This window comes from Euphorbia lathyris, chromosome 3 (assembly GCF_963576675.1).
Source record: "Euphorbia lathyris chromosome 3, ddEupLath1.1, whole genome shotgun sequence".
In the NCBI taxonomy this organism is placed as follows: Eukaryota; Viridiplantae; Streptophyta; class Magnoliopsida; order Malpighiales; family Euphorbiaceae; genus Euphorbia; species Euphorbia lathyris.
Genome location: NC_088912.1, coordinates 83762846 through 83775408, shown reverse-complemented (window position 1 = coordinate 83775408; position 12563 = coordinate 83762846). Strand labels below are relative to the sequence as shown.

The 12563-nt window shown below is 32.9% G+C and overlaps 1 protein-coding gene across 1 annotated transcript; it reads left to right on the top strand.

The window, feature by feature from the left end:
* Positions 1-3630: 3630 nt before the first annotated feature.
* On the top strand, positions 3631-6196 carry LOC136223444 (F-box protein CPR1-like). The gene is made up of 2 exons (XM_066011440.1): positions 3631-4094; positions 4799-6196. The coding sequence occupies exons 1-2, from the start codon at positions 4029-4031 to the stop codon at positions 5945-5947; spliced, it is 1215 nt and encodes a 404-aa protein (XP_065867512.1). The 5' UTR covers positions 3631-4028; the 3' UTR covers positions 5948-6196.
* Positions 6197-12563: the final 6367 nt, after the last annotated feature.

Genomic DNA, 12563 nt, shown 5'->3' with positions numbered 1-12563 from the left:
GTGATTTATCTGGTATTCCTCTTACTCACTCTTTGGGTAAGTATCTAGGGGTCCCCCTCCATAGCGGCAGAGTTTCCAAAACCTCTTTTAAAGAAACTCTGGATAAAACTAAGGGGTTGTGTGCTAGTTGGAAAGCTAATTCTCTTTCCCTGGCAGGCCGTCTAATTAATTCAGTCTGTCAATTGCGCGGCTCCTAATCATATCATGCAAGCTTGTAGACTGCCTGAGCCTATTCTTAATGAGCTTGACAAAATTAACCGGCGTTTCCTTTGGGGAGAGTCTGGAGAGGGGAAAAAGATTCACCTTGTCCCTTGGAAGGAGGTCTGCCAGTCGAAAAGTATGGGAGGTCTTGGGATAAGACAAGCTAAGGATAATAACAAAGTCTTATTAATGAAGCTCCTCTGGAGAATGTGGCAATGCCCCTCCTCTCTTTGGGTTCGTCTTCTCTGTGGAAAGTATCGAAAAGACAAAATTTTTGGGGGCCCTAAAGAGAGAGTTGTCATTTGTTCTTTCCTCTGGAAAGGGCTTAGCGCTGTGTTTGCAGAGTTATGCTCGGGGGTTGGCTTGGAGGTGGGTAATGGCAAATCCATTAGCTTCTGGAATGATATCTGGATTGGAGACAAACCGTTATTAGAAGTGTGTAGCTCCCCTCCGCCTAGTAATATCCGTAATTGGAGGATCGCCGATGTGGTTGATTCTGAGGGGGACTGTATTTGGTCTAAGTTTGACACCTTCTTTAGCCTGGATACTCTCCTTAGAATTAGAGGAGTGAAGATAAGTAATCAAGAGGATGATAAGGATAGTCATTGCTGGGCCCTGACTAACAATGGAGCTTATTCCTACAAATCGGCCTTTGAAGCATTTACCCTCAACAGGTCCGGTCCTCTCTCTGATACTTGGAAATTCATTTGGGCCCTAAAAATCCCTTACCGTATTAGGAGTTTCATGTGGCTGGGGGTTAAGGACAGGTTGCTTACTAATTCAGATAGGCATAGACGGCATCTGGTGGATTCAGGAGCTTGCAGTAGATGCAGAGGCCATGATGAAACTTTGTGCCATGCTCTTAGGGACCGCTCTAAGAGTAAAGAGGTGTGGAAGAAAATTCTCCCACACCACATTCTTTCTTCCTTCCTTGCCCACTTTGAGCGTGACTGGTTCTCTGATGGTGTTAGTGGGAAGTTACTGGCTAACATGGAGCATGGTGATATTTTCTTTGCTATTATCTGTCACCAAATTTGGAAGTGGAGGAACGAGGAGATTTTTGGTGATAAAACTGTTTTTATTCCTAACTTAGCTGAGTTCTTCTCGGAAAAACTCTCTAATATTACTGAGAGTTTCAAAGGGGATTCCCTTGCTAGGTCTACCCAGAAGAGAGATGTCCACCTCCTTGGATGGAGCAGGCCGAAAGAAGGGGTGGTGAAATTGAATACGGATGGCTCCTGCCTCAATGATGGGAAGATTGCTGCCGGAGGTGTTCTTAGAGATGCGGGGGGCGCCTGGCTGTCTGGGTTCACCCAGAATCTGGGGTTGGGCTCTTCCTTTTCAGCGGAGCTTTGGGGAATTCTCTCTGGTATCAAGCTTGCCAAGAGTCTGGGTTTAAAGATGTTATTTGTTGAGTCTGATAACATGGAGGCCATTAAAATGATTTCTGATAATCATGTTATTTGTCTTAATAGCCGAAACCTTATCAAAGCTATTAAAAGGCTCTGCTCTTCCTTTGAGTTCATAAAGTTCAGCCACATTTTCAGAGAACAGAACCGGGTTGCTGATCGATTGGCGGCGGCTGGTCATGAGGGGATGTTGGGCGTCACTACCCTTTCTGATCCTCCTATTTTTCTCCCTTCTCTTCTTTTAGAAGATAAGATTGGGGTTAGCTTCCCTAGGCTGATCCCAAGATAGGTTTTCTTTTTTGTTTGTTTGTTTTTTTTCCTTTTCCTGTTTCTACCAAAAAAAAAAATATAACTGAAAAAAATTATAACACATTGACAAAAAAAATGTAAGGATCTATTGAAATTCCATTCGCTTAACTTTAATAAATAGCACTAAGACCAATATATCTGAATTTTTTTTATAATTATATTTAATAGATATAATAAAATAACTTACAAAATATCATATGGAAAACAAATTATATAACGATAAAAAAATATGTAAGGATCCATTCAAATTCCATTCAATTAATTTTAATAAATACCATTAAAAACAATATAACTGAAATTTTTTTATAACACATTTAATTTTTCGTTGTAATAATTAACACAATATTTAAACCTTCAAACTATATAAACCAAATAAATTTTAAAAAGAAAGACATGCTTATTTCAAATTCTTGGATTTATCAAAGATTTTAGAAAGTAGGAGAATTTTTTTCTTCAGGAGAGCTAGAATTTGATTGAAAAAACAGTGTTATAAAGTGTTTTAAATATTTTTAAAATGCAACATTATATAAAAAAAATATTATACAAGAATGGAAATGAATGACCCTTGCAAACATGTCAACAAGGGCAATAGATTATGACTTCAAAAACTTCCAAACACTATTATCAAGCAATTATAAAAGTATATTTGTTAATTTATTTATAATCTGCAAATTTAAATTATTTTGAAATAAAATACTAATATCACTATATATATAAATGATATAATTTTTTTTTTTCATTAAAAGAAAATATTAAAATATTAATTAATTTATTAAATATTAATTAAAAATTAAGGCATAACACCCGTTTAGCTCTCCAAATTAAAGTTTTAAACTATCAAAATCATTAATCAGATTTTTGAATTAAGTAAAATCATAATTGATTTCCTATCTTAAGCAAAGTCATCAATTAAGTCCTCTTCGTAATCATTTGGTTGAACATCTTCATACCATCTTCTTCAAACACATTTTATGCCAACATAAAGATCATGACTGGTTTTGGATCTATGCTAGAAATGCACCGATATAAGGCCTAAGGTTGGAGAGGGCCAAAAATAATTAATAGGTCTACATATATATATATAGAGTAAAAATACATATATTAATACCAGCACATATATTAATACCAGCTGAGTTTTAAAAGATCAAAATAATTGATATTTTACATTCAAAGTAGATCCATTGTTTTTTTTATAGTAATAAGTTAATTGTTAGTTTAAAGAAAGTATGAAACATCTTTTTGATTTTACGAAAACAGAAATATTTAGTGAATTATAATAATACATATCGTATATATATTAATGAAATACTTTTTTATTTATCATTTATTGGAATACATTTTAAAAAATATTACGTAATAATAAAAAGACTTTTATCTCTTATTTCGTCTAAGGCTATGAATTATCAAAACCGGTCCTTATAAAAATCATTATAGTCTATATGAAATAGCAACAACTTCTAATTTTAGAGTAGAATGAGAATTCAATTAATGATTTTTACTTAGCTCGGAAAGTTAATTGATAATTTTAATAGTTTAATGTTGTAATTAATTTTAAGTTTTAGTGTATGGGTCAAATTAGTATTAGTCAATAATTAATGTTATTTTAACGTTGGAAAGAGAGAATATTTAAAAACAAAACATTAGAGGGGAAGAAAGAAAAGAAAGGAAAAGAAAGAAAGAAAGAAAACTGCAGTTTCTCGAAAAGAAACGAAACGAAAAGAAAGATAACTGCATTTTACCGTACAAGAGGGAAGATGAAGGGGGAGGGAGGGAGAAAATCAATTTCTTTTTTGAAAAGGAAATCAAATTATTTAATGATAAAATCAAAAATTAATTGGACGGATCATATTTATTCATCTTAGATCAATGGTAAATAGTGCAAACTCCAACCAGTACCTATAAAAGAAGATGTATTTAGGAGCATTTTACAGTTCAAATTTGAGTTAATTCAGAATCAGATATGGAAGGGAACGGAAAAGGAAAATAATAAAAAAGAAAGATATCAAAGGAAAACCTCTTCATCTTCCCCTTATAATGTCTTCTTGATTTCTAGGGTTTACACCACAAAACATCTCCTCCTCCTCCCCCTCCCTCTTTCCGGTTCCAGTAATGGACAACCAAGTTTGCTGCGGCAGAGTTACAACTGATGGCGTCCCAGATCAATTGGCTCATAAGGTTAGTTTCAATTTCATTTTGTAATTTTGCCTCATTTACTTTTGTCAAGCATTCTAAGTCGACTGATGAATTGGATTATTCTCTGCGATTCCTTTATGTTGCTCATTGTGAATCGGTGATAATAATAATCTTGTTAATTGAGTTCTGAATTCGCAATATCAGCTGTTATGGATGTATGCAGATTTAGTGTTTGTTCTTTTGATTGTTTTGCAATGTACAGAATAAGAAATTACTGACTGATCTTTGGCTCGTTTCGAGTTGCCAATTGGAGTTGGGTTTTCTTACTCTTCTTCTGATACAAATTCTTGTTATCTTCATATTATCACTCACAACAGATCAATGATTAAAGACATGTTTATATGCTTAATTGGTGCAAAACAAGGGGAAGAATATATTTAATTTTTTTTGTACTGATGTTTGGTCAATTTTACCGTTTATAAAATTGTTCTTCTCTTGAGAAAGGTATTATTGTACATAATTCTTATATTTTTTATGTTTTGAAACATTAAAACGGCTCAATATTGATCCGGGCTAAAAAATCTAGCTCAATGTGGTTATTTTGATTGGAAGAATGTATAATTGAGTGAAGGTTTCAGGGGAGCAACATTGGGTGTTTGTTTGATAAATAAAAAATTGATGTTATCCGCCAAGTTTATGACAAAATTTGACCCTCATATCTGTTTTTTGTGCATATGTTTGATCAGGTAGCATCACTAGCAGAACTTCCAGAAGACCTAATATTTGAAATTCTACTCTTCTCACCGGTGAAAGCTATATTGTGTTTTAGATGTCTTTCGAAATCTTTCTGCAGGATCATTGATAGCGAGGAGTTTATAAATATGCATTACAGTAGATCTGCTGAAAACAAGAAACACCGCAAGCTGATCATACGAGAGAGAGCAATCGGCAGGTGGTCCAACAGATCAGTAAATGTTTTTGATGTAGACAGTGGCCTTGAAGAGACGATCAACAAACCATACAAAAGGAACCCTAAGCCGTATGGTTACTGCAACGGTTTGATCCTCTTGTTTGTCGATTCATTCAGACTTGCTCTCTGGAATCCATCAACCCAGAAGTATCGAAATCTCCCTCGTTGCCCTATCAAAGTCCCAAACGGTGGCCATTGCACTACAGTCGGGATGGGTTTGGGTTACGACTCTACTCGTGGTGATTACAAGGTTGTTTTAATTGAAGATGTCCAGACAGTTAGCAACACTCATGTTTTACAATCTTGGGTTTTCGGATTGAGGTCGAATTCGTGGAAAAGGGTTCAGGATTTTCCAGAGAGAAAAGATGGCTTTATATATTTTGGACACTTTGCAAATGGTTATTTGCATTGGCTGTGTAAGTATCGCATTGGTGAATATGCTCTTGTTACATTTGACATGGCAAAAGAGACGATAGTGTCTCAGTCTCTTTATCCGGCCTTTAGCCGATTGCTTCAAATTGATTTGCATGTTATAGATGGGTGTCTCTGTTTGAGTTGCGTCTCTTGGAATCCGGCAGAAGCTGTTTTTTATGTGAGGGAGAAAGATGGAACTAAGCTTAAATGGAGCACATTGTTCTCTGTTACAACTGAAATGCCGATACTCTTTGATATGAATCGGTTTAAGGATGTGAGAGTTTTGGGATATTCGAATGACGGAGATAAGGTTATGCTGGATCTAGGTTTCAAGTTTATTGTGTTGTATGATGTTAAACAGAAGTTCTTTTCATCAACTGAAAGTAGAAAACTAGATGATGATCGTAACAAAGTTTGCAACTATCCATTTCTTTGTCATGAAAGTCTTGTGTCCTTAGGTGGTGGAGTCTCCCAACGAAAATCAGGTCAGAAAAGGAAGAAAAGAACCTAAATTCACATCAACACAGCAGCCTGTGGAAATTGCAAATGCTAATTGAAGATTGATATGATGCATGTTTTGTATCTGTTTTCTAGGAACTTGCGAAATGTTTTCTAGATCATTGATCCACAGGTGTTTGTTTTTTTACTTTAAGGTTTTAGTCAATTATAATTGCATACAGACTTAGTTATAAGAGTGTCCTTTCTTAAATTGGGGTCTCTGTGATTTCACAAGTTCCAATTTTATTATAATCATATATCAGCAGAGCAATTGGAGGTTTTAATTTCTATTTTTCTAAATGTTTACTTTTCCTTGAGTTAGAAATAAGAATGGGTTTTATGAACTTAAAAGTCACAGAGGCATTATCCCAGAAAAACGCATAAGATGGGGGCCTAGCCCATATATATTTTAAATTTTTTCCTAACTAAAAGGTTGTTATAATTAGGGAAAATCAAGAAAACATAAAAAGGTAGATGGGCATAGATGGGTTGTAAATGAATCGAGCCAAACCAGGCTAATTTAATTTTTATTAGCTCGTGTTAAGGTAATTTAATTTTTGCATTTTCTTTCAACAAAATAAAAATGTAATGAAAAATAAGAAATAATATAAAAAAAATTATAACAACGACAGAAAAAGAAAAGGAAAAAAAATAGTATAAAATCAGGATCAAATATGAACTATTTTTCAGCAACCCGGTCAGTAACTTCGGTGATAAAATCGGATCCGAATCGGTGAAATTTCAGATGGCCAGTATTTTTTTTCTGAAAATTTGGGATGTTAGATTTTCAGAATGTAAAAAACGGAGCAAAATGAAGCTGTATTGAAACCTGAAGAATTTTTTAAAGTTGATTGGTGCTGAAAAAACTAGATGAAAAATCAGCAGTCCTTCAAATTCGTTTTTCCTGGCTTCAATCCCAATTCGATTTTTTCTACCTCTTAGTTTAATCGTTAACAACATTACCCAACAACCAATTCAAACTCTCTTAGTCTAGATTGAGAATCAACATTATCGTTTTCCTCAAAAGCTTTATAGCAATTTTCGTGAAATCGAGATCATCGAAACTCCATTTTCTAGTCATTTTTAGTTTACACACTCTTTCTAAATCCTATTTGGAGACTTGTTATTGATTTTAAATCAACTAAGAAGACCCGAAAACAAGTTTTTGAATTTTTATTCTTGAAAATTCATCAAACAATCTTTCTGGAGATTACTTTTCCAAAATTTATTCCTGACTCCTCACTCCTTTATTTCATCCCAAATTAATTTTAATCCCTTTATTGACAAAAAATCTCGTCATCTCAGTTTTTATTTCGTAAAAAACGGCATTCTATAACTTTCAAAATCATCCTCGAAGTAGCCTCCACGAAACAGAATCAAGATTTTGATTTTACAACTATCAAACAAGTATTCTGTCAAAGCCATTTTAAAAAATTTATTCCGAACTTGTTACTTGATATTTTTCTGAGATTCCAATTCTAGACCCTTCCCTTACACACGATCTTTAAATATTAGCTTTTGTTTGCTCAAATCTGATCTCTACAGCCTCCAAAATAGAGCCCCAAAGTCCCACGAATTCATTATTTTTAATCCCAGAATTGTTGCTAATTTGTTATTTAAATGACAAATTGTTGTTTAAGTCTTTGAACTTTTTGAGTAGCTCCAAATTCGCCTAGAATTACCCGGACGACGCGACAATTTTTTGATCCAAGTTCTAGGACGTTCCAAGCCTCGCCCGTGGCTACTCTAACAACGTCAACAAGTTTGTTTATTTTTGTTTTAACCCCGTATATATTGTTTTTTCATGATTTATTTATATTTCCAGCTTTAAAGTATTATTTATCAGTTGTAATCTTCATGCCTTATGCTCATGTTTGTAATCCAAAAACATTGAAAAATTATGAAATCAATAAAAATACAAAAGAAAAACAAAAAATTTATATATTTGTGTTTGTTTTATTGCTTTTATTTTTGGTACCATATTTTAAAGAATTGTTTTATGATTGACTTGCCAAGCGAAATTCGGGACCTAAGAGAGCTGTTTTTATTTTCAGTCCTTGCAGCTCTCGCCCAATCGTTTCATTAGAAATCAAGTCATTAGGCGCATTTATTTTATTCGGTTATCATTTTACCCGTGGAGAACTAGCTTCTCTGACACGCCCGTGTTATTTTTACCATTCTTTAACCCTACTCACGCGTATCAAGTTTGAGAATTGGAATATTTCGAAAATATCGCCAACAATTTTTGGCACATCCAGTGGGACACAAACATTTTTTTCTTTAGTACCGATTTTTACTCGAAACACTTAATTTTTTTAGGCTACAAAAAATTGCATCTAGGCTCATTTTTTCACGTCTATAATTTTTTTCACACTCATTATCCCACTTCACTATCACCCAAATTTCTTAGCCCAGGCCAACAATTTTTGGCACGCACAGTACCCAAAATTTAAAAAAAACATTGGTACCGAAATTTTTTACAAATTTTTTGCTTCCTTTCTTTTAGGCTTCAGCCATTTTTTTTTACCATTACTAAATTTTTAACCAAAAGTTAATTGTTTTAGTAGTGTGGTCTATGTATTTCTTGTGTTAGTTGTTATATTTTGTTATTTTTATTTGCAAAATTTTTGCATATTTGATTTAACAAGTTTGTTGAGATGCCGCCCAGCGGAGAAGAATCATTGATTTAACAAGAAAATAGGTGCTAAAGATCCTTGATTAGGTAAGTGGTCGCCTAGCGGAGAAGAATCATTCCAAGTTCATAAAGTCTTACCGGATAATGCGTATTGACTAAAGGATCATTATAACATGCATATATATATATATATTCGGTTTAGAAAGAAAAAAAAATTCTGAACGCACGTATAAAATCGGACCCCAACCGAGTAATTTTGCATTCGCCATTGGATAGAGCTAACGAAACATTTTGTAAGTTTTAACCTATCATCAATCAATGTATCAAGTTGATGGAGTAATATTTTATTCTACCTCTTTTCAAGATATACCGTTTTTTATGAGTTAAGATACACCCTTTAAACCATAGGAATAAATAGTTTGTTAAAATTCTACAATTTTTATAAAATATTAGATAATTAAAAATTTTGAATTCGCAATTCCACTTTTTACAGTTTTCTTTTCTTTTAGCCATTATTCCTTGCTTGAATTAATTATTTGTTTCATGGTATTCCTGGATGAATAGTTAAAAAAATGAATATTCTTTTTAATCAAAATATATTAATAAGTAATATCCACCTAAAGGAAGCAACCATGTGGTGTGGCAATTATTAATTCAATTATCAACAATATTGTGAGTATAATGACACAGATCAGACGCTGTAAATTTCAATTATGATAAAAAAAATAGATAAAAAAACATTTAATAGTCTTTACAAAATAGATAAAAAAAAACATAAAAGATAGGTCAGCTCCTTCTACTTTTAGCATCAATTGCAATTTTCATAAATTGTGCAATCCCATTAAGGTTCCTGGCTCCGGTTTTTCCTTTTCCGTCCTGATAATGGCCGTCGTGATAAGTCTGCAGCGCGTACAGACACGAGACTTTGATGGCAAAGAAATGGATAGTAGCAAAATCTTTTATTAACATCACCAACTAGTTTTCTCTTTTCGGTTGTTGCAAATGTTTTCTCTGTAAGATCATATAATACTATAAACTTGAAACCAAGATCCAACATTATCTTATTATCTCCTTCATTCCAATATCCCAAAACTTTCACTTCTCTAAACCTGTTTATATCGAACAGTAGTGGCATTTCAGGTGTAATAGAGAACAGTTTGTTCCATTTTCCATCTTTCTCCCTCACATAAAAAACAACTTCCAATGGGTTCCAAGAGAAGAAACTCATACATAAACGGTCATCTAGAACATGTATATCAATGTAAGGCAATCGGCTTTTGTACGTATATAGAGGTTCAGACACTTCAGATATAGTCTCTTTCTCCATATCGAATGCAACAAGAGCATATTGACCTCTATTTGGTCTACACAACCAATACAACGAGCCATTAACAAAGTATCCAGAGTATGCAACTTTATCTCTTCTATGAGGAAACGCCTGGCTACTCCTCCTCCACGAATTCGACCTCAACCCGAAAATCCAAATTTGTGAATCATGAACATTGTTATCTCTCTTGACTTCTTCAATCAGCACAACCTTGTACTCCCCACTAGTAGAATCATAACCCAAACCCATCGCGGTTTTATTGCAATGGCAGCCTTGTGGGACTTTGATAGGGCAACGAGGAAGCTTTCGATACTGCTGGGTGGAGGGGTTCCATACAGCAAGTCTGACAGAGTCAACAAACAAGAGAACTATACCTTTGCAGTAACCATATGGCTTAGCACTGTTTTTATATGGTTTCTCCATCTTCTGTTCAAGACCAGTATCTAAATCAAAAACATGTAATCTGTCTAACCGCTGCCTTTCCATTGGATTTCCTCGTAGGATCATCTTGCGGTCTTTCCTTTTTTCAAGAGATCTATTGTGATGCAGATGTATAAAGTCATTGCTATCAATGATGTTGCAGAAAGATTGAGAAACACATCTGAAAGACAATAGAGATTTCACTGAAGAACGAACTAGAATTTCGGTGATTAGTTCTTGTGGAAGTTGTGATTGTGCTTGTGCATCTCTCTGATCAGTTTCCCAGATATTTGATGGAGCTTGTGCTGGTGCTGGTGCTGCTCCATAATCAGTTTCCCAGTTATCCTGATTTATAAGAACAGATATGAAGATCAAATATTTGTTATAAAAATTGGTGGAAAAGATCAAATTTTTATTCATAAAACAAACACCCAAAGACACAAAGTGGTGCTTTCTTATTATACTATAAAAACAGTAAAAACAACAAACACTAAATCTGCATATATTATACTATGACTACCATAAACAACTCATATTACGATTCTGAATTCCACTAATTAGGCCTTGTTCTTTATCACTTAATTTCAGTATCAATCAGTTCAGTTCAGTTCAGTTCAATTCAATTCAGTTCAGTTCAATTCAGTATTCAGTTTCAGCATCCAATTTCAGTATTCAGTTTCAGTATTCAATAATTTATCATTATTTTTTATAATTATAATTATTTATATATAATTTATTATTATCATTATTATTATTATTATTATTATTTATCTATAATTTATTATCATTATTATTATTATTTTATATTCAATTTAGTTTTATCTTTAATAATATATTATTTACTATTGATATTATTATTATTATAAGCTTATTAATGTCCAATATTATCATTAAATTTATTTTAAAGTCTAATATCATCATTATTGTTAAGTTTGGTTAAGTTCGGTAGAATTCAGTTAAGTTCAGTAACATTTAGTTAAATTCAGTTCAGTTCAGTTCAATTCAATTCAGTTCAGTTTTTTTCAGCGATAAAGAACAAAACCTTTGTATCAGAAGAAGAAGAAATGGAAACTAACCTTTTTCTGATCCAATTGATGAGGAACCACATCGACATCGACATCCAAATCTGTTGTTGCTCTGCTGCGCCGGAGTTGGTTACCCATTATCGGAGGAGGAGAAAGAGATAATACCGTAGAATAGAATTCAAGGAGAAACTGGAAGAAGAAGAGAGATACAGGACTAAAATCGAAGATCAAATACTCATATTTATAGGTAACTGATTGTACTAAAGTCTCCTACTTTGACTTGATTTCAAATTCTTATTTCACCACGTTTCTCATAAAATCTTATTTTAAATTACTCTTTAAGCTGTCGGTTATTTATTTTTGTAAGAATATAAGCTGATAAAAAACATACTACATATGGTTCTTTTAAGCAAATAAAAATACGTATGATTATATTAATGAAAAAAATAATTTTATGCTTCCAACATATATAACATGAAAATATTTTTTTTAAAGATGAAAAGTATACACGATACGATTACACGACACAAAATCGACATGTAAATTTAGTGTTTGCGTTTAGCTTAGTAGGTAATGTGTCATTTTTGGGTTGACAGGAAAATGACATGCAAATTTTTGAATTGGGTTAGGGTTGATAAGCTAACCTGAAAACGACACGAAATGACACGAATATTTAAAATTATTGTTATATTCTCTCGTGTTCTTATATGTCAATTTATTAATAAAGATAATAAAATTATAATTATTACTTGCAAATATGATTTGAATCTCCTAAAATTTTATAAACATACTATATTACCAGACTTTTAGATGGTTAGTGTTAACATATTAATCTAAAAATGACATAAAGTATTTAAAAATAGTAACATATCCTTTTATATTTTTAAAAATTATCATTAGTATATATGCATAACAAAATTATATGTAACCCGAAAACACGATACAAAATCGACACTAACCCGAACAGGTTAACACGACTGTAACATGCAAGTTTTTGGGTTGGGTTTAAGTTTACTCTTTTTAACACGAACCCAAAATGACACGACACGAACACGACTCGAATACAATAATTGTCAGCTCTACCAAAAAGGGCCCAAATTATTTTTTACTGTATAAATAGTAATTTTTTAAAATATGATTATAATACTCATTTATATATAGAAAATGACCAAATAATATGATAGTTTAGGTCTAAAATAGACCCAAATTTTTATTTTAAATC